The following is a 22,114-nucleotide window of genomic DNA, read 5'->3' on the forward strand; positions in this document are numbered from 1 at the left end:
GATTCTAGTCTCCATGTTTAAAATATCACATTACAAATTGACAATTTCATTATCCAGATCTTTCTCATGGGGTTTTCAAGCTTACTTTAACTTTTGTAAATATGTGGATATATACAAACTTTGAATCTATAACAGTAGCTTTGTTGCTATGCAATATGAATGGTCTATCGATCATTTGTGCTAATTCTCACTTCATATTTATATCTTTGACCTTTACGTTACCATCTAATTGTGTTTAATATTTTGCCTAATTCTGCCTGGCTTTCATGTCATAATTTTATGCCTGGACAGTCTATTGATTGTTTCCTTGCTTTGAATTGGCCATTTTAAATTTTAAAAACTGCTTACTGAGCAGAATTGGTGAGACATGGATAATGAAACTTGCTCCTCTAATTTTGTGCATGTTTGGTGAGATATATGTTAATATGTTAATATTAGGCTACTAACAATTTCAGCCTTTTAGAAATTAGAGAGCACCTTGCTGCACTTTAGGTCTGTTCTGATTTGATCTGTCACTTTAATTGGTGATCACAGACTTTTTTTTAACGAGACTTGAAATATTTAGTCTTCTAGTCTGTTTTGTCTCACAACTCCAATGGAATATCTGACTTGTGTTAAGCGTTTCAAGCACAAGTGTTTTATGTTGTAATAGGATCCTTAGTATTTTTGGTACCCATATGTATATAGTATATGCTGAAAAGTGTATCTAAAGTTTTTTTGTAAATACAATTGTGTTTTGTGATTTCAAGCATATTAGCTTTGTGATTTTAATATGAGGTATTTGTGAAAATTTAGGTTGCAGAGCATTTATTCTGTGGCCTTATCAAATAACTTTGATGCTAGAGACAAAAACTGAGCTTAGTTAAATTAAATCATGAGGCAGATATCATATTATTTAGAATTTTCAAATTTAGATAATAGATGATTCCAATAGCTTCTCTAAAGTATAAATTAAAAAGAGCGCAACATTTTGTTTTAAGCATGCTAAATAAATCTGAATGTGAATATGTTATATTAGTGTATCGTTGTGGATTAAAATATGGATTTGTAGATCTGTTGATTTTGTACTTGACTAATCTCATATTAAAAATCAGACTACAAAATCCTATTTGTAATGGCTTGGATTTTGCGGTCAGCTGCGAGGTGATAGCGCTTGCCGCTGACCTCAAAGAAAGATGCCACAAAGACTTAACAATCTCTGTGGCATGGGTTTCCCTTTTTGTGATGTCAGTTTGAGTCTGCTACCGAGTCAAGGGGTCTCCGGCTGTCCAGCAATATTGATGTCATCAAGCAGGGTAAGCAACCAATCCCGTTGAAGTATTTTCATGAACAGCAAACCAGGGAGTAAAATGCACTGAACTTTTCACTTTTAATTAAAAGTTTATGAAGAGCAGAATAAGTGATTGGGGCATACATAAGGTAGGAGCAGAAATATCATAAACAAACATTTAAAGAAAAATATTTTTAAGAAGTGATTTTTTTTTTAATCAGAATGGAGAAATTTGACATTTTACTAAATGTATTATTAGATTTTCAGGGTCAGTGAGCCTGTTCAGCAGTAATTATAGTATGGCATCAAAAGTCCAGCATTCAGTGAATTGTAATATTTTCAGGGTTTTTTTTTCTGCAAGATTAATAATGTAAAAGAGTAAGCTTTTATCAATTCGGTGATTTCTACTTGATTGTAGTCTGTGGGGACTTCAACAGCACACCCTATGGGGAAGAATCACTTACATAAACTTCTGGATTTGCAACTGCACATCTGTGGATTCCAGAAGTGACTGTCAGTTTCATAATAGTAATGACATGAACAGTGACAATTTCATCATCTTTAACACCTGAAAATCTGAGCCAAATTATTTTCTAACTACAGATAGTTCCTATGTATTGTCAGTGTGCTCCACTAATACCTCCTTATGCTTTGTGTTTTTACAATTAATGCAATAGTCTTCAGGTTGTCAAACAGTTGTCTAAATGTAATAGAAGTGGATGTTTCACATTCATTTGGTCAACAAGTTATTGTGCCTGTTGTGGCTGCTGTGTATTTTAGTAAAGCTTGTGTTTGTGTTTACAAGAGTATCAATGCTTATCCTTCAATTGATGTGAAAGTCGATTCTGCACACATCCGCACCATAATTTTTAATCACATATTAAGTAATACTTTAAAGCTGTATGAACGTCTCACTGTTTTATTACTTTTCCAATTTTCTCAACATTTTATTATTTTCCTTCATTAGCTACATTTGTTTATCGTTCTTTCACTGTAACTTGTTTTTCTGGGGTAGGGAAGAAACTTTGAATTTTTGTGTTGGCGTTACTTCTGCAGTAATAAGATGCTGCTAGTTTGAGAGGGAATTGTGTCCTGGGAAAGGATTTTCCCCTCATCGGGTGAGCGTGGCGGTGGGGCCTGGGAGCGGCTGCGCAACAGTCTGCCCCCTGCGATTGGGCCTTGACAGTGATTTCATGCTGGCTAGCCAATTAATGGCTGGCCAGCATGAATTGCATGCTGAAACGCTCAGTGCTGGTTGGGTTGGGGGGGGGGGGGGGTGGTGGTGGGTAGGGGAGGAGGGTGAGCGCAGAAGCCAGCACACGCACGTGGTTGCGCTCACAGCTCAGAACTGCATCAGGGAGCTGAAAATTTTATCGCATGTTGAGTAAAGTTTTAAAAGAAAAGGAAAATGGCGTCTCCCCGAGCAGGGACACGTTGAAAATGAGCTCTAAAAACTTTTAATTTATCTTACATTAACATTGGAAACCTCATCCAGCCCGTGGATGAGGTTTCCTCAAAAAATCCAAAGGTCGCTTAGCCTATTCGCCCGCCCGCCAGCTGTAAGTTTGGACAGGCAGGGAAGAAGTCTATTTGATTAATTTATTTAACAGCCCCCTTATTTGTTGACGGATGTGCTGCCAACTCCTGTATGTGCCCGCCGATTGAACTATTGTGTTTGTCCGACATCATTGCGTGCCGTTTCACGCTCATGCACCTGCCTGCACGCTGAGCTGAAAGATCCAGACCCCGGTCTCTGCGAGCCGAAACAGGAAAGGTGGCGAAATTGTAGTCTGTTGCTGTATTTTTCTGCTTTGTACACTGCAGAAGAGGTCAGTTGCAGTGTGGCCAGCAGTAGACTCAGTCCCATTAGCACATTAGAGATGCAGCAGAAAAGAGCCATTAGTAGCTGTGACCTCTGCAGTAATGCTTACTTCATTTTGCACAGTTATGTTGGGCTGATTTTCTGGTTTCTAGCGGGGTAAGAGAAGTGCACTGTCCGCTCGCTTCCACTCCTGCGCTTTAGCATGTCGAGTCAAGCATTGGCCAGCCAAGGCAGCTGGCAGGCGGGGAAAATGGCCAATTAGTGTGTGAAGGGGGATTCCATGCCCAGTTGAGTGTCTAAGGCGGGATGCCTGGCGGGAGAGGGGGAGTTAGGCCATGAACTGGAAGTTGGTTATGTCCACCGATTTAAAGGCCCCCTTCCCTCTCACCCTCTCCTTAATTGTTATGTCATCTTATAAAAACAGAACAAATAAAGCCAAATTCTGCCACCTTCATCAGCAGACTCTGCTGCTACATGCAGCCGTGGTCCCTATGCAGGCCTTGTGACGTCTCTTCGTACCTGGTGTAACTCACTCCCCTCATTTTTCACATGTAACTAGCGAAAAATGGAATGATCAACAAAAAATTGCAGTCGATTGGCTTTTTAACAAGCTCAATAGCTTGTTAATTGAATTTCTCAAAACAGCGAGCAGGCTTCTGATTTCAACACCTGTTAAGATACCATACTTTAGATAAGCATGTGGTGATGGCCTGCCCAATTTGCAGCTGTAAAATCCAGCCCATTGGTACAGAAAGTACTGTTAAAATACTAATTTGTACTGGTTTATACCTTACAATGCAGTATCTATTTAATATTGATCCATGAAAGCTAATATTCAAAATTATCACAGCTGCCTGGAACTTTATATTTCAGTAGGGTGTCCAAAGGGAGGAGGAAAGGAGCATATTGTATTTGTAGGGGAGCAGGATCGAAAGTCCCACGTGGCATGTTGCCAACTTGGTGCCAGAGTGAGGGAAATCTCCAATCAGCTTGAAAAGATATTAAAGAGGGAGGGGATGAAGTTTGTCGCTGTGATCCAAGCTGGGATCAACAACTTTTAGGAAAGAAAAAGCAAGAAGTCCTGTTTAAGACACCCAGCAGCTAAATTTAAAAGTAAAGGTCTCTGGATAATAAACCTGAGTCACATGCAAATTGGAGTAGAGATAAACAGATTAGGGACATGAACATGTTGCTAAAGGAGGCGTCCATTTCATGGAACAGTAGCGCCTGTACTGGGACAGGAAGGAGCTGTGCCAATGAGGCAGGCTGCACCTGAACTGGACTGGGACCAGGATCTTAGCGAAAAGAGTAAATAGAGAGGTCATAAGCACTTTAAACTAGCAAACTGAAGGGCAAGGAGAGCTCAGGAGGGAAAGGAAGTGTAAATAATAAATGTAAAATAAACAAAAGAGCAGAGTGTAGAGTAATAGTCAGAGGTCATGCTTTAAGCATCATAGGTAAACAAAAAACTGAAAGACGTAAAAATGCCTGAGAAAAACATTAGACCAGAAGGACAAGGGTATGAGGTCCAAATAAGTGTTTTTTATAGAAACTCATGGAGCATAAGGAACAAATTGAAGGAATTGCACAAATTCAACTTAGAGAGTTCAACGTGGTAACCATCACTAAGACATGACTGCAAAACAGTCAGGATCGGGAACTAAAGATAGCAGGTTATCTGATCTATAGGAAGGATAAGGAAACTTGCACAAGGCAGAAGTAGTCTTAGCAATTAAGGATGAAATTACTTCAATGATAAGCAGATATACAAGAGGTAATAAGGCTGTGGAGACTGTGGGCAGGAGTTAATGCCCTCTCAAGTGGCAAGTACAATGGCGGGGGCATTTAACCAGGTAGGGGCTGGCTGCTGGGGAGCCTGCCTCCTTCTTGCCACTGCCCAGGTTAAGTCCTTGGTGGGAAGGCCCATGGACGTCCTTTCTGCCCTGCCACCAATTGAGGCCCTTATGTGGGCAATTAATACTCTGATGCAGGAGTCTGAAAATCCAACCCTGTCTGGGTTGCTTGGGGGCTCGTATGGAGTGGTCCCTTGTTCAAAGGCAGATCCTGTTCAAGGGACCCGGCATCAGGAAGGGGAGTCTGCTGACAGCCTCTCACTGCATTGCTGCTGAGCTCCTTCCCCTTCCTTCCTGTGACTCCCACATCACGACACCCCTCCCACCATCACATACCTGGCCAGCAGCTCTTGACGGGTGGGATTTCTGCCCCCGGAATCCTTGATCCTGGGGACGGCCTGCTGCTGTCCAGTTACATGCCTAATTGGTGCTTAATTCAGCGCGCCTCCCTGAAAAGAGGCTACACAGGGTTTTTGTTGGCTGTCCAGCCAGTGGGCAAGACCCTTGTCGCCTCCATTAAATACCATCCTGTATGTGGGTTAAATTGGATGGCTGTGAACACGGGAGTGGAGGTTGCAATGCTTGATTAATCTGCGCTAACTTCATGCTGCTTGCCTATTTGAATGATTGATGTGTGCAGCCATTGCTAAATGTGCTGTCCATTGGCTGCTGCATCAGCAGGGGCCTGAATATTGTAACTTTCTAACATTCAGTTAAAGCTATTCTGTACCTCTTAAAAAGAGTGGTTTGTGGCCGGAGTTATTGCTGACAGACATCTTGGATGTGATTCTGAGCTGGTAGACAGTGAAGATTAGCACAGTTTTGGAGAGATTGGTCTCCAAGGTTTTTGGACACTGCACTGTAAGCCTTGGCAAAAAAGATAGCAAGAAGGAGATGTGTCCTATTTTTGCAGAGGACTGGAAGGATCTCATAACATGCTCAAAATGAATTAGAAGCAGATAGCCATGGAGGTCAATGCCAGTAGTCAAACCCTGAGGACCTGCAGTGACATAAAAAGTTCAATGACTTCACACGAATGGCCAAGGCCAGTGAACACATCTTCAAAAGACATAACCTGCCAGCTTCACCACTAATGGCTGATATTGCTCAAATCACCAAACACCATGACTCACCTAGCAACAATCTATCAATCAGGACTCATAACTAACATTTATAAATGTCACCCCACCCTTACACACCTAGCATTGTCACAAGCTTCATACCCACATCTCACAACTTGCACACACCACCACCATTCAACGATGACAACCAAACAGATTGTGCCACACAGTTGTCTCCCTCTTGCATGACAAGGTGATGCACAACTGGAGACAGCAGGAGCTACCTGAGTGGGGGAGGGGGTGGGGAAACAGGCACACCTAGAATGCTCTAACCCTATGGAGGAAATGATGCTCACCATTCTTGGGACATTCATTGCTGAGGCCATGGCCAGAGGCGGAACTGAACCAATAGAAGATGACAGTTTCCTCATCCCTCATCCCTAACACCCAGTCCTGCCCTTCCTTGAGCCAGGTCTCTATTATCGCCACAACATCATAATTCTACATGGCAATCTGCGTTTGTAACTCCCCAATCTTATTTACTATGCCCTGTGCATTCACACACATGCACAGTAACCCTGATTTAGACTTCATGACTTTTTCACTTACTCCGACTCCTCCTATTAACTTTCTATTCTCTATTCTAGTGCTATCTGTCTCTCCCAGTATTTTGTGCACCTTAGTATTCCTCTCTAATATTCTCTCTTGGTTCCCACACCGATGTCGAATTGGTTTAAAGCCCTACAAGAACACTAACAAAACGCCCCGCAAGGAACTCAGTTCTGGCTCTGTTCAGGTGCAACCCGTCTGGCTTATACAGGTGCCATCTACCCCAGAGCCGGTCCTAGTAATCTGAAGCCCTCCTTCCTGCACCACGTTTCCAGCCATGCATTCATCTGCCTTGTCCTCCTATTTCTGTACTCACTTGCACGTGGCATTGGGAGTAACCTGAAGGTTACTACATTTGAGATCCATCTTACTAAATTTCGACCTAGCTCCATAAATTCTGATCAAAGGACTACACCCCCCCTACCTACCTAAGTCAGTGTTACCAATGTGGTTGATCATCCTCCACCAGAAGAATGTCCTGCAGCAGGTGACACCCTTGACCCCAGCACCAGGGAGGCAACATACCATCCTAGAGTCACATCTACGGCTGCAGAAACACCTGCCTGTTCCCCTAACTAATGAATCCCCTATCACTATTGCTCTTCCTTTCTTCTTCCCCCACTCCTGTACAGCCGAGCCACTCGTGGTGCTATAAACTTGGCTCTGACTGCACTTCTCTGAGGAACCAGCCCTCACCAGCTTCAAAAATGAAAAACCGAATTGTGAGCGGGTCTCCAGGGGACTCCTGCACTACCTGACTAGTTCTCTTGTACTGCCTGGCAGTCACCCCTTCCCTTTCTGCCTCCAGGCTCCTATGTTGCAATGTGACCGCCTCTCCAAACGTGTTATCCATGTAGCTCTCAGCCTTGCGGATGTGCCACAGTGACTCCAGCCGCCGCTTGAGCTCTGAAGCTCGGAGCTCAAGTTTCTGCAGTTGGCAGCACTTCATGCATATGTGGTCCTCTAGAACACCGGTAGCGACCATGACTTCCAACATATTACAGGACACACATTCCACTCGACCGAACTGCCCTGCCATTTCTTAACTTCACTTTACTTTGGTTTATTTATATTTCTTTACTGTTCTGGCCCTGACTTTCCCTTACTTTGCTTCTCACTAAAATCTAAGAATAGCTACTTTTTAAAAAAAAATGCACTTTTCTAATTTACAGCAATTTAAAGACAGTCCCTAACAGCAATTTCTAACCAACCAATGAATTTACGGTTTTCCTGTGACGTTGCTATTTTTCTTTTCTCATTCTCCTTTCGAAGTCAGCACGGGCTGGTTCCGAGCAGCTGACGGGTCCTGCCACCTCTCCGACTCCTGGGTAAGTGGTGTAGGCCTCCAGCTTTCGTCCTGATTTATATTCTCCCGCTCTGGGTTGATTCCTTGCAGGTCCGCTGCCTCTCCAACCCCCAAGTAAGTAGATATTAGGATTGCTGAGGCTCTGCCACAGGGGACAAAATTAATAGTCACTTGGGCAAATGCGGGTTAAGTAAGGAAATTCAGCATTGATTTGTTAAGGACAAGCCATGTTTAACTTGCTGGAGTTTTTTATGAGGTAACAGAGAGGGGTGATGAGGGTAATGCTGTTGAAGTGGTGTACATGGACTTCCAAAAAACGTGATAAAGTACTGCACAACAGACTTGTGAGCAAAGTTAGATCTCATTGAATAAAAGGGACAGTAGCAACATGGATAGAAATTGGCTGAGTGACAGGAAACAAGGAGTAATGGTGAATGGTTGTTTTTTGGACTGGAGGATGGTTTATAGTTGAATTCCTCAGGAATCGGTGTTAGGACCCCTGCTGTTCCTGATGCATAATGATTATCTAGACTTTGGTGTACAGGGCACACTTTCAAAGTTTGAGGATGGTACAAAACTTGGAAGTATTGTGAACCATGAGGAGGATAGTGTAGAACCTCAAAAGGACATAAAGAAGCTGGTGATTGGGCGGACAAGTGGCAGATAAAATTTATTGCAGTGAAGTGTTTCATTTTAGTTGGAAGCACGCAGAGAGACAATATAAAGTAAAGGGTACAATTTTAGAGCAAAGGGACCTGCGTGTACATCTGCATAAATCATTGAAGGTGGCAGGACAGGTTGTGAGAATGGGTAATATCCTGGGTTTTATCAATACGGGCATAGAGTACAAAAGCAAGGAAGTTTTGTTAAACTTGCATAAACACCGTTTTGGCCTCAACTGGAGTACTGCATCCAGTTCTGGGCACCACACTTTAAGAAGAATGTGAAGGCATTAGAGAGGGTGCAGAAAAGATTAATGTGAAGAGTTTCAGGCATGAGGCACTTCAGTTACATGGAAAGATTGGAGAGATTGGAATTGTTCTGCTTGGAGAAGAGAAGGTTGAGAGGAGACTTGATATATGTATTCAAAAACATGAGATGTCTGAACAGAGTAGATAGGGAGAAACTGTTCCCATTGACAGAAGGATTGAGAACCAGCAGGCACAGATTTAAGATAATTGACAAAAGAAGCAGTAGTGACATGAGGAAAAGCTTCTTTATGCAGCGAGTGGTTAGAATCTGGAATGTACTGCCTGAGAGTTAGATGGAAGCAGGGTCAGTTGAGGCTTTCAAAAGAGGATTGGATCATTATCTGAAAGGGAAAAATTTGCTGGGCCACATGAAAAATGCAGGGGAGTGGAACTAGGTGAATTGCTCCAAAAGGCTAGCACAGACACGATGGGCCAAAAGGCCTCCGTCTGTGTCGTAACCATCCTATGATTCTATGATGCTGTGGAGCACGAATCTGCTCTCTGCTTTTAAGAAGACAGCATTCTTCCTCTCACCTCTGTCATGCTGCTAGTACCCTTTGATGTTGCCTTTCATCCAACCATCCCAGACTTGCCACCCATGCCAGTCATGCTTTCTAGACCCAGAGCTGCTCTTGGTCATTCCTCAATACCACTTGCAGCTTCCTTCATTGAAAGTCAGGAGCCTTCCACCAGCCATGCTGCAGTCACTGGGGTAGCACTGCTTAGGTGCACTAGGACAGGCAAAACCTATAGAAGGCAGGCACTAAGTGAATGCACAAAAATGGTTGGTTGACTTTTTTTTATAGAAGATAGAATGATTTTATTTTTATATTAGGTTTAGAATGTTTATTTTGTGGTGGCTTTCATTTTTGCATTGTGGCTAAGTAGACACTATGATGGCCAGTGACAGAGGGACAGACTGTTGTTGTATGGGTTGTGGTTACTGGTATCATGCTCTGATGAATATTTCATGGACAGCTTTGGCAGAAAGTGGCTGCATCGGTTGCCTGTTCTTCCTTGTCCTTTTCTGCTTCCTGCTGCTCCTGCTCCTCCTTCTCATGAGTGCTTGCTGTACAGCTGGCGGCATGGCTTCTCCCTTCATGATTGCAAGACTATGCAGCATGGAGCAGAGCACCACAATATCCACTCTGTCGAGTACTGCAGGCCTCCTCTGGAATGGTCCAGGCAGCTGAAGAGTTGTTTTGGTATACCAGTGGCCTGCTCTATCACATTTCATGTGGCTGCATGGCTTTCATTGTATGTTTGCATGCTGAGCGTGTGTGCATGGATTTCACAACAAAGACATCAGCCATGTTGTCAGGAGATAACTCTTTCTGCCCAGTAACAACCCTTTGGTTTGCTGTGGTGCTCAAATTCAGTAAGCATAGCAAACTTGCAGAGTAAGGCATCATGACAGATTTCTGGGCATTGTTCTGCATCTTCGCTATCTATGGTCACAATGCAGCTGCGTGTTGAGAACGTAGAATCTCTTTTAGTTCAGGTTTTAGGTAGAGTTAACATGTGGTGCCCGCAAATTGATGTACATGCAGTCAATGGCACCCTGCACCATGGAGAAACTTGCAATCTTAGCAAAGCCGTGTGCTCACTCTATCTGCTTTTCTCTGGCAAAGAGAATGAAATATAGCTCTCAATGAATAGAGAGTGTCAGTGACCTCTCTTACTCAGCATTGAACAGACCTAAAGCTCCAGACCTCAGCTCCAGACCTAAAGTATCTACATGCATAAAAGTTCATCACCTTGGTCACCTTCAGAGCCACTGGCAATGCTGTCCTCACCCTACTCTGAAGTTACACCTGGGGCTGGAGCAGGTGGCAGATTTCAATGAAGCACAGACAAGTCACACATTTTCTTCACCAAGGTTCAAGCAGGAGAATTACTTCCTGAGCACACTGGGTGGATAAGGCTTTCTGCTGAGTACGCTGAACACCTTCCTGCTCCTCCTCACTCTTCAAGCAGCTTATCCTGCTCTGTGTGGCCTCTCTTTATTATGCAAGTAATGCTTTATTCCAAGGGAATACCTACCCATGTGTGGTTTATGCAAAATCTTGAACTCCGCAAAATGCCCTTCAGCACCTATCATACCACATGCTGATGACTCTTGCAACTTGAAACTATAGAAAACACAAAAACTTGTAGAATCATAGCAACACTAACCAGTAAGTAGTTGATGATATCTTTTTAAGTAGCACTGGTGTGGGACCTTCCTGCTGCTGAAAGCGTATTCAGCAGCAGAGGTTAAGGAAGGGAACTAAATGATGCACTGAGCAACAAGATGGCATTGCATTGCTTTCTGATTAACATCATGATTGGTCCATTCTGCGTACTTCCAGTGGATGTTCTCTGCTCACCTGCTCAGACTAATAGATTTTTGTTAACCAAAGGTGTTAAGGGATATGGGACAAAGATGGGAATGTGGAGTTAGGCCACACATTGGCCATGATCTCATTGAATGGCGCAAAGGGCTGAATGGCCTACTCCTGTTCCTATGTTCCTAATCGTTGATTTATAAATGTCAAACTTTCCTTCATAGATTTTGTTTCGCCTTTTGGTAAAACTTCAGTGAAATTACTTGCAATTGCCTCTCTTCCCCAGTCACCACTCTCTGACAGAGCAGGTTGTCAGTTGACCTGCATCCAGATGACTGATAAGATGTGTACAAGAGTGATGCAAGCTAACTTACAACCCTTTGCTGCTCACAACCGCATACCTTATAGAAAGAATGCGCTGTTTGGAATTATAGAGTAGCCAATGTTGAAGCTTTCTATAGAATAGTGCACAGCATACCAAAGTATGCCACTAAGGCATAAAATTATTAATTTATTGCTTCTTTTCGCACCAACACATTGATATTTATAAATAATTCTTCCAATTTTCTGCCTCCTCGAGGAGCTGACTCTGGCTGGACATTGGTTCCAGTACATTGCCTGAGGCTATTCTTCATGAAGCTGGATAATGAATGTTGGCAAGCTATTTTACCATGGAACTTACCGTAGCTGAATCTGACCATGTGCTCGCGTGTACTCCACATGCATTTTCCAGCAGGGTCACTGGGTAAGAATCAAAACACTTTTTCCTTAGTTAGCTGAGGTTTGTTGAAGCTGACATTACGACTTTTAGCCTGAGGTGAGAAGTTAACTCAGATCAGAATTCAGATGGAACTTAATAATTTGTATGGCTCAGTATACAACAGGTGGTGCCCATATCCAGGAAGCCTTTGGGGAACTCAAATTCTCTATCATAAAAAGCAGTTAGAAAGATTCTGTTACACAAAGCTATTATTTATGAGCAGAGAGAAAAGCATGCTTTTGTTCATAGCTTTTATTATATTGGTTTTATTTCATTAAATTCCATTACTCTTCTTTGTAGTTCTGTATTGTACTGGGTAATAAACTTATGTGATCATCTAGAGCAGAGGAAATTCTTCTCCATCCCCTGCCCCCACTCAATTCTTGTCCAGCAAAATGTGAACAAAATGCCCTGCCCATAGCTCACTTCTCCCCACTCATAATGCTACTGAACAGAGGTTCTACGCAGAATTTATATCCCCAGGCACCATTCACCAGAAATTCTAAAACATGGCAAGTGTAGAGTTTGTGAGACATCAGAAAATTCACAGTAGGTTTTAAGTAAGTAAGTCAAGTAGATTTTGGTGGAAACTCAGACGAATATGTTTTCTTGAAATTCAAAAGTCATCGAACGTAAAGAAACAAAAATTAAATCATGATTAAAGTTTTGAATAGAAAATTATTTCACTTCCCTAGTCACCAGAATTCTTGGGCTTTGATAAAACTTTATTCAGTGCGAGGCACAAAAGGCAGTTTATATTCAGGAAGATCTGTTAGTAACAATTATAATCACTATTCTGGAAATAATCTGCTATTTTTGAGCAGCATCAGTTAGCCACGTCATCATATCCAGACGTGTAGGCCTGAATTTTCACTCCTGCAGAGTTGGGACAATCCCGGCTCTGCAAATCTGATCCAGGAGAAAATGCCCTGGAAGGTCAGTGGGGATGAGAGAAAGTGAGAATTCTGGTATTCCCCAAAAGAGATCGGAGGCTGCCACATGTGGAAGAAGGCTGGGCGGAAGGGCTGCGTCTGTCCACAGGCGCTGTGTTAAAGTTTAAATAAATACAAGAGCTCTCCAGCTCTCACCCTCACACCCCCTCTTCTCCCATACACACTCTCTATGCCCTATCCAGGCCAATGCATGCCATTTCATGCCCCCACACCTAGCCCCATGGCCCCTCATAACCTCCATATTAACTTATATCCTCTACCCCTATCAACAGACAGAGTAAAATAACAAGCACTGTGTTTTTAAAATACTGCAGATAGTTTTTTTCAAATCTTCAAAGGGCAGGAATTTTAAATACCTTGACAGCTTGCTAACTCCTTTTGACAGTTCCAACCACTTGACAGTTCCAATGAGCATGACAATTTCAGTGAGTTTAAGCACTTTTTACACACATTCATGTCTAATTTTTACAATCCCATACCTCTAAAGGACTCCAGCAGCTTTAGACCCTCTCTTGCCAGGCCTAAAGTGCACAAATCATATTTTGGACATGCCACCAGTGAAAATCAGATCCTCCTGAGCCAGCTGCACTTTAACATGTATAGCTGCCTGTGTAAATCACAGATGTGCACACTAGTACCTGCCCCATATCCCCATCCCATGAAAATGGTAGGTGTGGTGTTTGGGTGCGGGACTTCCGGATTCAGGCCTCGAGCCATTTCCGTTGCGATGGAGAGTCTCTCTGCCTTCATATGAACTCAGGCCACAGTGTTGTAAGCTTTTCTTTCATTTAAAATCATGAATGATTTACAAAGCATATTCTGCTAGCACACTGGAGGTTCAGGCCTCAATCGACACCTGTAAGACAGGGGGTGCAGAGTCTTCATCTGGGTGCTAATCCTAATGTGATTAGTTATGGCCCAGATTTTTGTCCGCAAGTTGGGTGCACAGAGTTGGGAGAATTCCCTGCTCTGTGAACATGACTTTTACAAGTGGCTAGAGGCTGAACCTTTGGTCCTGGGGGTTGGGTGTGGATTGGATTAGAAGTCAGGGCGGACAACCCCAGAATAGCTGAAGAGTTTGCTGGTTGTAGAGGCAGGCTGGGCGGAAGGTATGCCTTGGGGACCTGGCACTGTGTCCAAACTTTAAAATAAAGAATAAAACATGAAACATCCCTCCAGCCCTCACCAACACACTCCCCATTCCTCAACATGCCGACCCATGCCCCTCCACCCACCCCCCCATGTACCCCCATACCTTACATGCCAACCTATGCCCCTCCACCTACCCCTTGGCCCTTTATATCCCCTATGCCAACCACCCTTTTCCTTTACATGTACAATATCAAGCCACCCAGTATCAACCATAGGCGGATCTTAGGACCCACGCAGAGATGAGATAAAATAAAGTTCTATAAAATAAAGTTGTGTCTATTGCAGACTTTATTATATTGAAAAACATTCTCATTTGTAAAAGCCCATGACATTTACATTCCTTTAGCTGCATAAAACCTTATAACAAGTGTTTCATTCAAGTGCACAATGCCTTGTAACAACAAGCATTGGAATTCATAGTCCCAGTTCAAAAAGTCTTCAAAAACTTGTAGCTGTCAATCAAACTGTGAAAGGGCAGGCATCCTACTGTGATAATGGATGATTGTGAAAGCAGTCATGCAACAGTTAACCAGTAATGAAAGCCTAATCCAGTAATGGAAGCCCTCAGATTTATGTCAACAAACAGTGTGAAATAGCAAGTAATGATTTTTTTAAACATTCCAGATCTTTTGTTCAGCCATTTAAAAGGCAGGACTTTTAAATGCTGACAGTTTAACAGCTCCCTATGGCAAGTCCTCTTGACACTTTTGATCAGTCCTTTTTATAGTTCCTCTTGACACTTTTTAACAGTTGATTTTAACAGGTCTATTGACAGTTCCAATGAGCTTGACAGTTAAAGGGTGTATGCACTTTTTACATACATTCATGCCTAATTTTAACAATTCCAAATTGTACATTACCTCCCCCAAAGGGCACCTGATCTCCCCCAAAGGGCACCTGACCTCCACCAAAGGGCACCTGACCTCCACCAAAGGGCACTTTACCTGCAACAAAGGGTACCTGACCTCCCTCAAAGGTGTCCTGGGCCCAGATCCAGGCCCAGATCCAAAGGGGCACCTTACTTCACCAGAGGGATACCCTGGCTATCCAAATGAAGCAACAAAATTTAGACCTGCTCTTCCCAGGTCTAATTTACACATTTCGAGTTTCATACGCCTGGCCTACCAAAATCCCATTTGAGTGGAGGCAGCTGATGATTTGAATGGCCGGCTGCCCCCATAAAATGCGTATGCATGAAATGTGCCCCATCCCCACTCCCACCCCATGCAAAAATGGGAATTGCCGTGTTCGAGGGCGGGACTTACAATTTCATGAGTTTTGCTACATTGAGAGGCTCTCCTTCGTGGCGGAAACCTGGGCCTATGTGTTGAAGCAATATTGCCTTTTCAGCCTCCTAGACATCCATCAGTTCCAAGGTTGAAAGTTAGTCTGGTCCTGACAATCATTTTTGCATGTAATCCATGAGTGATTATGCTTAACAAAAACAGAATTAACTGGGAAAACTCAGCAGGTCTGGCAGCATCGGCGGAGAAGAAAAGAGTTGATGTTTCGAGTCCTCATGACCCTTCGACAGAACTAGGTGAATCCAAGGAAGGGGTGAAATATAAGCTGGTTTAAGGTGGGGGGGGGGGGGGGGGGGGGGGAGGGTGGTGTTGGGTGGGGGGAGAGAAGTGGAGGGGGGTGTGCTTGTAGGGACAAACAAGCAGTGATAGAATCAGATCATCAAAAGATGTCACAGACAACAGAACAAAAGAACACATAGGTGTCGAAGTTGGTGATATTATCTAAACGAATGTGCTAATTAAGAATGGATGGTAGGGCACTCAAGGTATAGCTCTAGTGGGGGTTGGGGGAGCATAAAAGATTTAAAAATATTTTAAAATAATGGAAATAGGTGGGAAAAGAAAAATCTATATAATTTATTGGAAAAAACAAAAGGAAGGGGGAAGAAACAGAAAGGGGGTGGGGATGGAGGAGGGAGGTCAAGACCTAAAGTTGTTGAATTCAATATTCAGTCCGGAAGGCTGTAAAGTGCCTAGTCGGAAAATGAGGTGTTGTTCCTCCAGTTTGCGTTGGGCTTCACTGGAACAATGCAGCAAGCCAAGGACAGACATGTGGGCAAGAGAGCAGGATGGAGTGTTGAAATGGCAAGCGACAGGGAGGTTTGGGTCATTCTTGTGGACAGACTAAGTTGGGGAAATGCAAGTGAAATGTTGCTTCACTTGAAAGGAGTGTTTGGGCCCTTGGATGGTGAGGAGAGAGGAAGTGAAGGGGCAGGTGTTACACCTTTTGCGTGGGCATGAGGTGGTGCCATAGGTGGGGGTTGAGGAGTAGGGGGTGATGGAGGAGTGGACCAGGGTGTCCCGGAGGGAACGATCCCTACGGAATGCCGACAGTGGGGGTGAAGGGAAGATGTGTTTGGTAGTGGCATCATGCTGGAGTTGGCGGAAATGGCGGAGGATGATCCTTTGAATGCGGAGGCTTGTGGGGTGATAAGTGAGGACAAGGGGGACCCTATGATGTTTCTGGGAGGGAGGAGAAAGCGTGAGGGCGGATGCGCGGGAGATGGGCCGGACACGGTTGAGGGCCCTGTCAACGACCGTGGGTGGAAAACCTCGGTTAAGGAAGAAGGAGGACATGTCAGAGGAACGGTTTTTGAAGGTAGCATCATCAGAACAGATGCGACGGAGGCGAAGGAACTGAGAGAATGTGATTATGCTTTATTGTTCTTGATGGGGAAAGTGCCTCTACAAATAAATACTTTTGAATTGGAAGTACTTAATTCCAGAAGTTTCTCAGGCATTTAATTTTTATATGGTCTGTTTTAAACTAAAGCTTTATAAAAAGTCCAGTACTCCTCCATAGAAGCCAGTTTGTAGCATATATCAATCAGAGGATAATGGATGTGATCCGGTGGCAAAAGCCAAACAACCTCCTTGGAAAGTGTCCTCTTTCTGGTGTCAGTGGTTGCATTTCAATTTTTTAGACTAATAATACGTCAGTTCATACATTTTTAACTGGATTAAAGGCTACTGATCTACATTGCTTGCTTCAGAAACTGAATTCTTATTGCATTGTTGTGATGTTTTTGTTGATGAACATAGGGGTAAATACTTCATCTACAGTTATTATATGTAGGTGGAGACCATTAACTGGGGTTTCAATTGAGCACACACGAAGAGACATTTACTGGAAATTGGGGGCTGGTTAAGTTCGAAGCTGTTTGCTTGTAATGTTTCACTCTAAATAAATACAAGGCTGAGTATAGATTGGCTGTAGTATCATCGTTCTCCAGCAGGCTTTCCGGAAGTTAAATGCGTGTTGTAAAGAATGTGGTTCTTGGTTGATATATTTACATGCCACTGTAAGTTAGATTTCAATGACTCAAACATTTTCGAAGGACAGTGCCACATATGCCCAATGCCAGGCTTATGGTTTTCTTGGTTAGTTCAGGTTATTCACCAGCCTCCAGTGCTGCTGTCTGCATTAGTGGAAAACTAGGGAAAAGAGGCAGATCAGCAAAAAAGGATATTTTTCACTTAAATGGAAACCTTATTTTTGAAAGGGGAAAGAGAATGGGGGAGACAGTGGCATTTCCTCTCTTTCTGCAAAACATTGAACTTCCAGTCTTGCAAATTTAGGGCACTCAAATAGTCAGGAAAACTGGTTATTTTGGGTATTTGAGGCACTTGAAATTCATTAAATACTTAAATCTATAATTCCACATAGGTTCTTGGCTACTCTGCTTTATAATTTTTTCATTCCTCCTACATATTTAGAAAATAGTAGGGTGGTGGGTGGAGTAAATTCAAAAATTAATTTTTTTGTGTCCACAGATGGACTAGTTTTCATCTTCTTTAGTGAGATTGGAAATTGTTTGAGAGCATGCTTTTATGCAGTGTAGAATAGGCTAAAAACAGGTCCATATCTATTACAATTAGAACTTGGGTAAGTAAAGCTATATGAAAGACTATTCCACTGAAATTGGAGCTAATGTCAAATATAATATCCATCAATTCCTTTTTCTTGTTCAGGCAGTTTTCAAAGACATTCTAAAGATGTTAGCAGAAATGCCATTTTAAGAGTGATTCCATGATCCCAGTATAGAAGCCATGCTTGGAGGGAACTGGAGAAAGGTGATAGGGCTACAGCATTACAGCCCAGATTATCCAATCTGTGCTTCTGTCGAGTAAGGCTACTTGATGGGAGTGTAGGATTACGGAATCAACTTGTTCCTTCCTTGTTCTGTTATACTTGTTCTGACCGGTATGACTTTATTACCACCCTACACTGAAGACAGAAAATATGACTAGGGATTTAGTTACTGCCTCAAATTTGGTGATGTAGTCTGCTGTTTATATTTTTGTAACATCAGTGTCATTGCCAAGCGTCAAGAACACACATACTGCACACTTCGGGCAATGGGTTTTTTTTTAAACTTCAGATAGAGCTAAGAATTTAAATCATTCAGAAAACTCAGTTTAAGAAACAAAATTATTCTATTTCAGCTTTTAATGAAGAAAAGCAGATTCATAATCTAACAAAGGAATTGATTTTAATTTTATGGAAGATAAATGAAGTGGCCTCTTTATTCTACAGAAGTGCTAAATATTGCTGAAATCACAAGAAAATTGTTAAGCCTATATTTTTCATTTTGTTGACTTTTGGCTGCTCATTGACATTAATACTACAGTATACTGAGACAATGCGTTTATACTCTGGATGGATGGTGGAATAATATTTCGGCACAGACTAGAAGGGCCGAATGGCCTGTTTTCTGTGCTGTAGTGTTCTATGGTTCTCAAGTCATTTTCATTGTAGTTCAGACAAAGTGTGCAAAGTCATAATGATAATTATGCTTCTGCATGAACAATGTGATCTTGGGCTCTGTGTATGTGTTGGGAGTGCACACACCTTGTGTTGTCACATCAACATTCATGCCCACAATCACATCAGCAGCACAGTGTATTGTGAAATAAAAATCAGCAGAGTTGTGGCGTAATTCCAATTGCAATGTGATCTTGGGCTCTGTGTATGTGTTGGGAGTGCACACACCTTGCGTTGTCACATCAGCACTCATGCCCACAATCACATCAGCAGCGCAGTGTATTGTGAAATAAAAATCAGCAGAGTTGTGGCGTAATTCCAATTGCAATGTGATCTTGGGCTCTGTGTATGTGTTGGGAGTGCACACACTTTGTGTTGTCACATCAGCACTCATGCCCACAATCACATCAGCAGCACAGTGTATTGTGAAATAAAAATCAGCAGAGTTGTGGCGTAATTCCAATTGCATTGGACTCACTATGCAGCACCTGTGGAGTGAAACCACTATTTTCAGGGGAGTTTTACTGCCTGTCCCAGTTCGAAAATCAGAAGTACAGACAGTATTATGCTGTGGTGCTAACACTGCAAAAACAAAATATAAAGCACGGGTGTTAATTTGCTAGTATAGAGACAGCATAGTGACCACTTATTCAGGTAGACTAATAAGTAGAAGATATGCTTTAACCAAGGTGTTATGTCTGTTTTCCCATCCATTATTCCTGTAGGTGGTAAGAAAAGGCTGGCTCACCGTCAGCAACATTAGCATCATAAAAGGAGGCTCCAAGGAATACTGGTTTGTACTGACTGCAGAGAGTCTCTGTTGGTTCAAGGATGAAGAGGTAAGAAGGCATTCAGATTCCCTTGTAACTGTATAATTTACAATCATTACTCTATCCAAAAGATGTTGCTGCATATGGCTATTAAATTCTTAAATCACCAAGTGGTGTAGTGTGTTGATTCATCTAAGTTTTCTATGCCGAGTGTAAGATCTGGACCAATGTCCACAATCCCCAAAAGTCGTTTTCAGAATCTTGGCTGGACCACAGGGTAAATGCATAAATAATGCCAGACACCCCTTCATTAGGAGTGAGAGAAAACTGGAGGGTGAGCCTTTCAGTGTTAATGTTGAGTACCTTCTGTACTAACTTGGGGCACTCTTGCACCTCTTTCATCAGCTGGGGAAGTAGCATGTGGCGAGAATGAAAATAATTTTTAAAGTATGTGAGGAAACACAGTGATACATTTTAAAATACCTTTACTGCAAATCTGATCAGGCAGTTGGAATGCATGTCTCTTTTCTGTTACCTTTCAGGATCCCCTGTGAAAAGTTTCAAGACAACCTTAACTTGGTTCCTAATGGGCGCAATACCACAGTGTAAAAACAATTCATAAATTCAACATGGGTGGTAAATTTGTAATCTCACTCAAAGCCACAAGATGTGGTTGGCATGGAAAATGGAAGAGTAATGTTGGCACGGCAGTGGTTTCAGTTCTGAGCTCGGATTTAAAAACAATGTTGAGATCAACTAGTAAGTTCTTTCACTCTGTATTTAGTTGAAATAACCCTGCCCTAGGAGTGCTCAGTACCATCATTATAGCAACAATGGCAATTTGCAGTTTATTATGGGCAAACAATTAAGCTCAGCAGGTGGACGCGCTCCCAACTTGGCTGAGCGTAAAATGATGTGAGATGATGTCTGGCGAGTGTCCCGACGACATTGCGCAGTCTCATGATGTTTCATTCGGAGTTCTGCCGACACCGGTGCGCACCTGCCAACAATTAAAAGGCCTACTAAGCCCAAAAAAGGTAATTAAATTCAAATTTACACTGCCCGTCTGACCTAACGGTTGGTGGGCAGGCAAAAAGGCCAAGCGGCCCCTGCACTTTTTAGGCAACCTCATCCATGGGCAGAATGAGGTTTCCTAAAATAAATAAAAACTCAATAAAAATATTACACTTAAATTAAAAACATGTCCCTGCTCATGTGACAGAGCCATGTGAGGAGACATGTTTTATGACATTTTTATTTTCTTTATTTTTTTTTAAACAGCGTTTCATCTCCCTGAGGCACAGATTATGAAACGCTCACCCTGCTCCTTCCCCTGCACAGGTAGCTCTGAGCACTGCTGCTCACGTTCCACACTGGGTGGGCCTTAATTGGCCTGCCAGTGTGAAATTGCGGTGCGGTGCCAATTGTGGGCAGCGGTCAGCTTCCTGACTTCTCCTGCCGATCCCGCACGCCAAGGGCAAAATTCTGCCCTATGTCTCTAATGTAGAAAATTGCCCCAAGGTGCTTCCCAGACATGTAGCTAAGTAAAAATGGATGGTGAGCAAAAAACTGAGATAGTAGGAGGATGACCAAAAAATTGGTTAAAAAACAGTATGGTGAGAAACAAAAGTAAAAAGCATAATGGAGAAAATAAACTTAATATATCAGAATGATTTTATACCACAGGTGTGCCACAGTTGTATTTCACCTGAAGATAATGTAGCTATAGTCAAGTATTTTTTGGCAATTGCCAATTATAAAAGTGGATGCATAGCTGTGAAAGACAGTAAGATTTTCTCATGGAAACAGTTAACTATAGTTTAAACTTAAAATATAAATAGCTTTTTGTTCGCTCTGTTGGGGAGAGTTTCACAGCCCAGGAATGTGATAATTAACTGCTGTGAGAGTTTGAACAATAAACTTGAGTTAATTCCTTCCAGGCAACAGGTTCTAAATTACATTTAAAATTGGCTAAACCATTCCACCACCACCCCCGCCCCCCTTACCAACTAATATAATGGTCATATGATTGATGGTGTGATGCAGACGTTTCGACATTTCTTCACTTTTGGGAAAGGCTATTGGAAATTACCCACACCTAAGGTGTTATTAAGTTAAGAGGCATGTGATATCCAAAAATACATCTACTGTACTGATTTGAGAGCCATAATAATATAACATATCACATACATTATATTAGATGTAACACAGGTCTGCCAATTAGTTAACTGTTCCTGACTGATCAGTTATGCCTGTAGTCAGTAAAAAAAATGTCTAATATATTTTTTGTGAACCCAGTAGGTATGGGTATGGTATAGAATTATGGCCCAGAATTTGCTGGGAAAGTAACAGCGAATATGATGCATGTGCTGTTATTAGTATGTAAATTGTCCAGCAACTTGTGGTAAGGAAGAAGCACCCTGTGTCTTGCGAATCACCACAAGTTGCTGTACAGTTTGCGCCGCTCTGCCA

The 22,114-nt window shown here is 42.5% G+C and overlaps 1 protein-coding gene across 1 annotated transcript in view; it reads left to right on the forward strand.

Moving 5' to 3' along the window:
• Window positions 1-22,114, forward strand: part of dnm3a (dynamin 3a) — a 270,163-nt gene that overhangs the window by 145,606 nt on the left and 102,443 nt on the right. Inside the window, exon 15 of the mRNA XM_041208391.1 lies at window positions 19,598-19,711. Coding sequence (XP_041064325.1) covers window positions 19,598-19,711 — 114 coding nt within the window. The remainder of the gene's footprint in view (window positions 1-19,597; window positions 19,712-22,114) is intronic.

The sequence above is a fragment of the Carcharodon carcharias genome, chromosome 16 (genome assembly GCF_017639515.1).
Source record: "Carcharodon carcharias isolate sCarCar2 chromosome 16, sCarCar2.pri, whole genome shotgun sequence".
Classification (NCBI taxonomy): Eukaryota; Metazoa; Chordata; class Chondrichthyes; order Lamniformes; family Lamnidae; genus Carcharodon; species Carcharodon carcharias.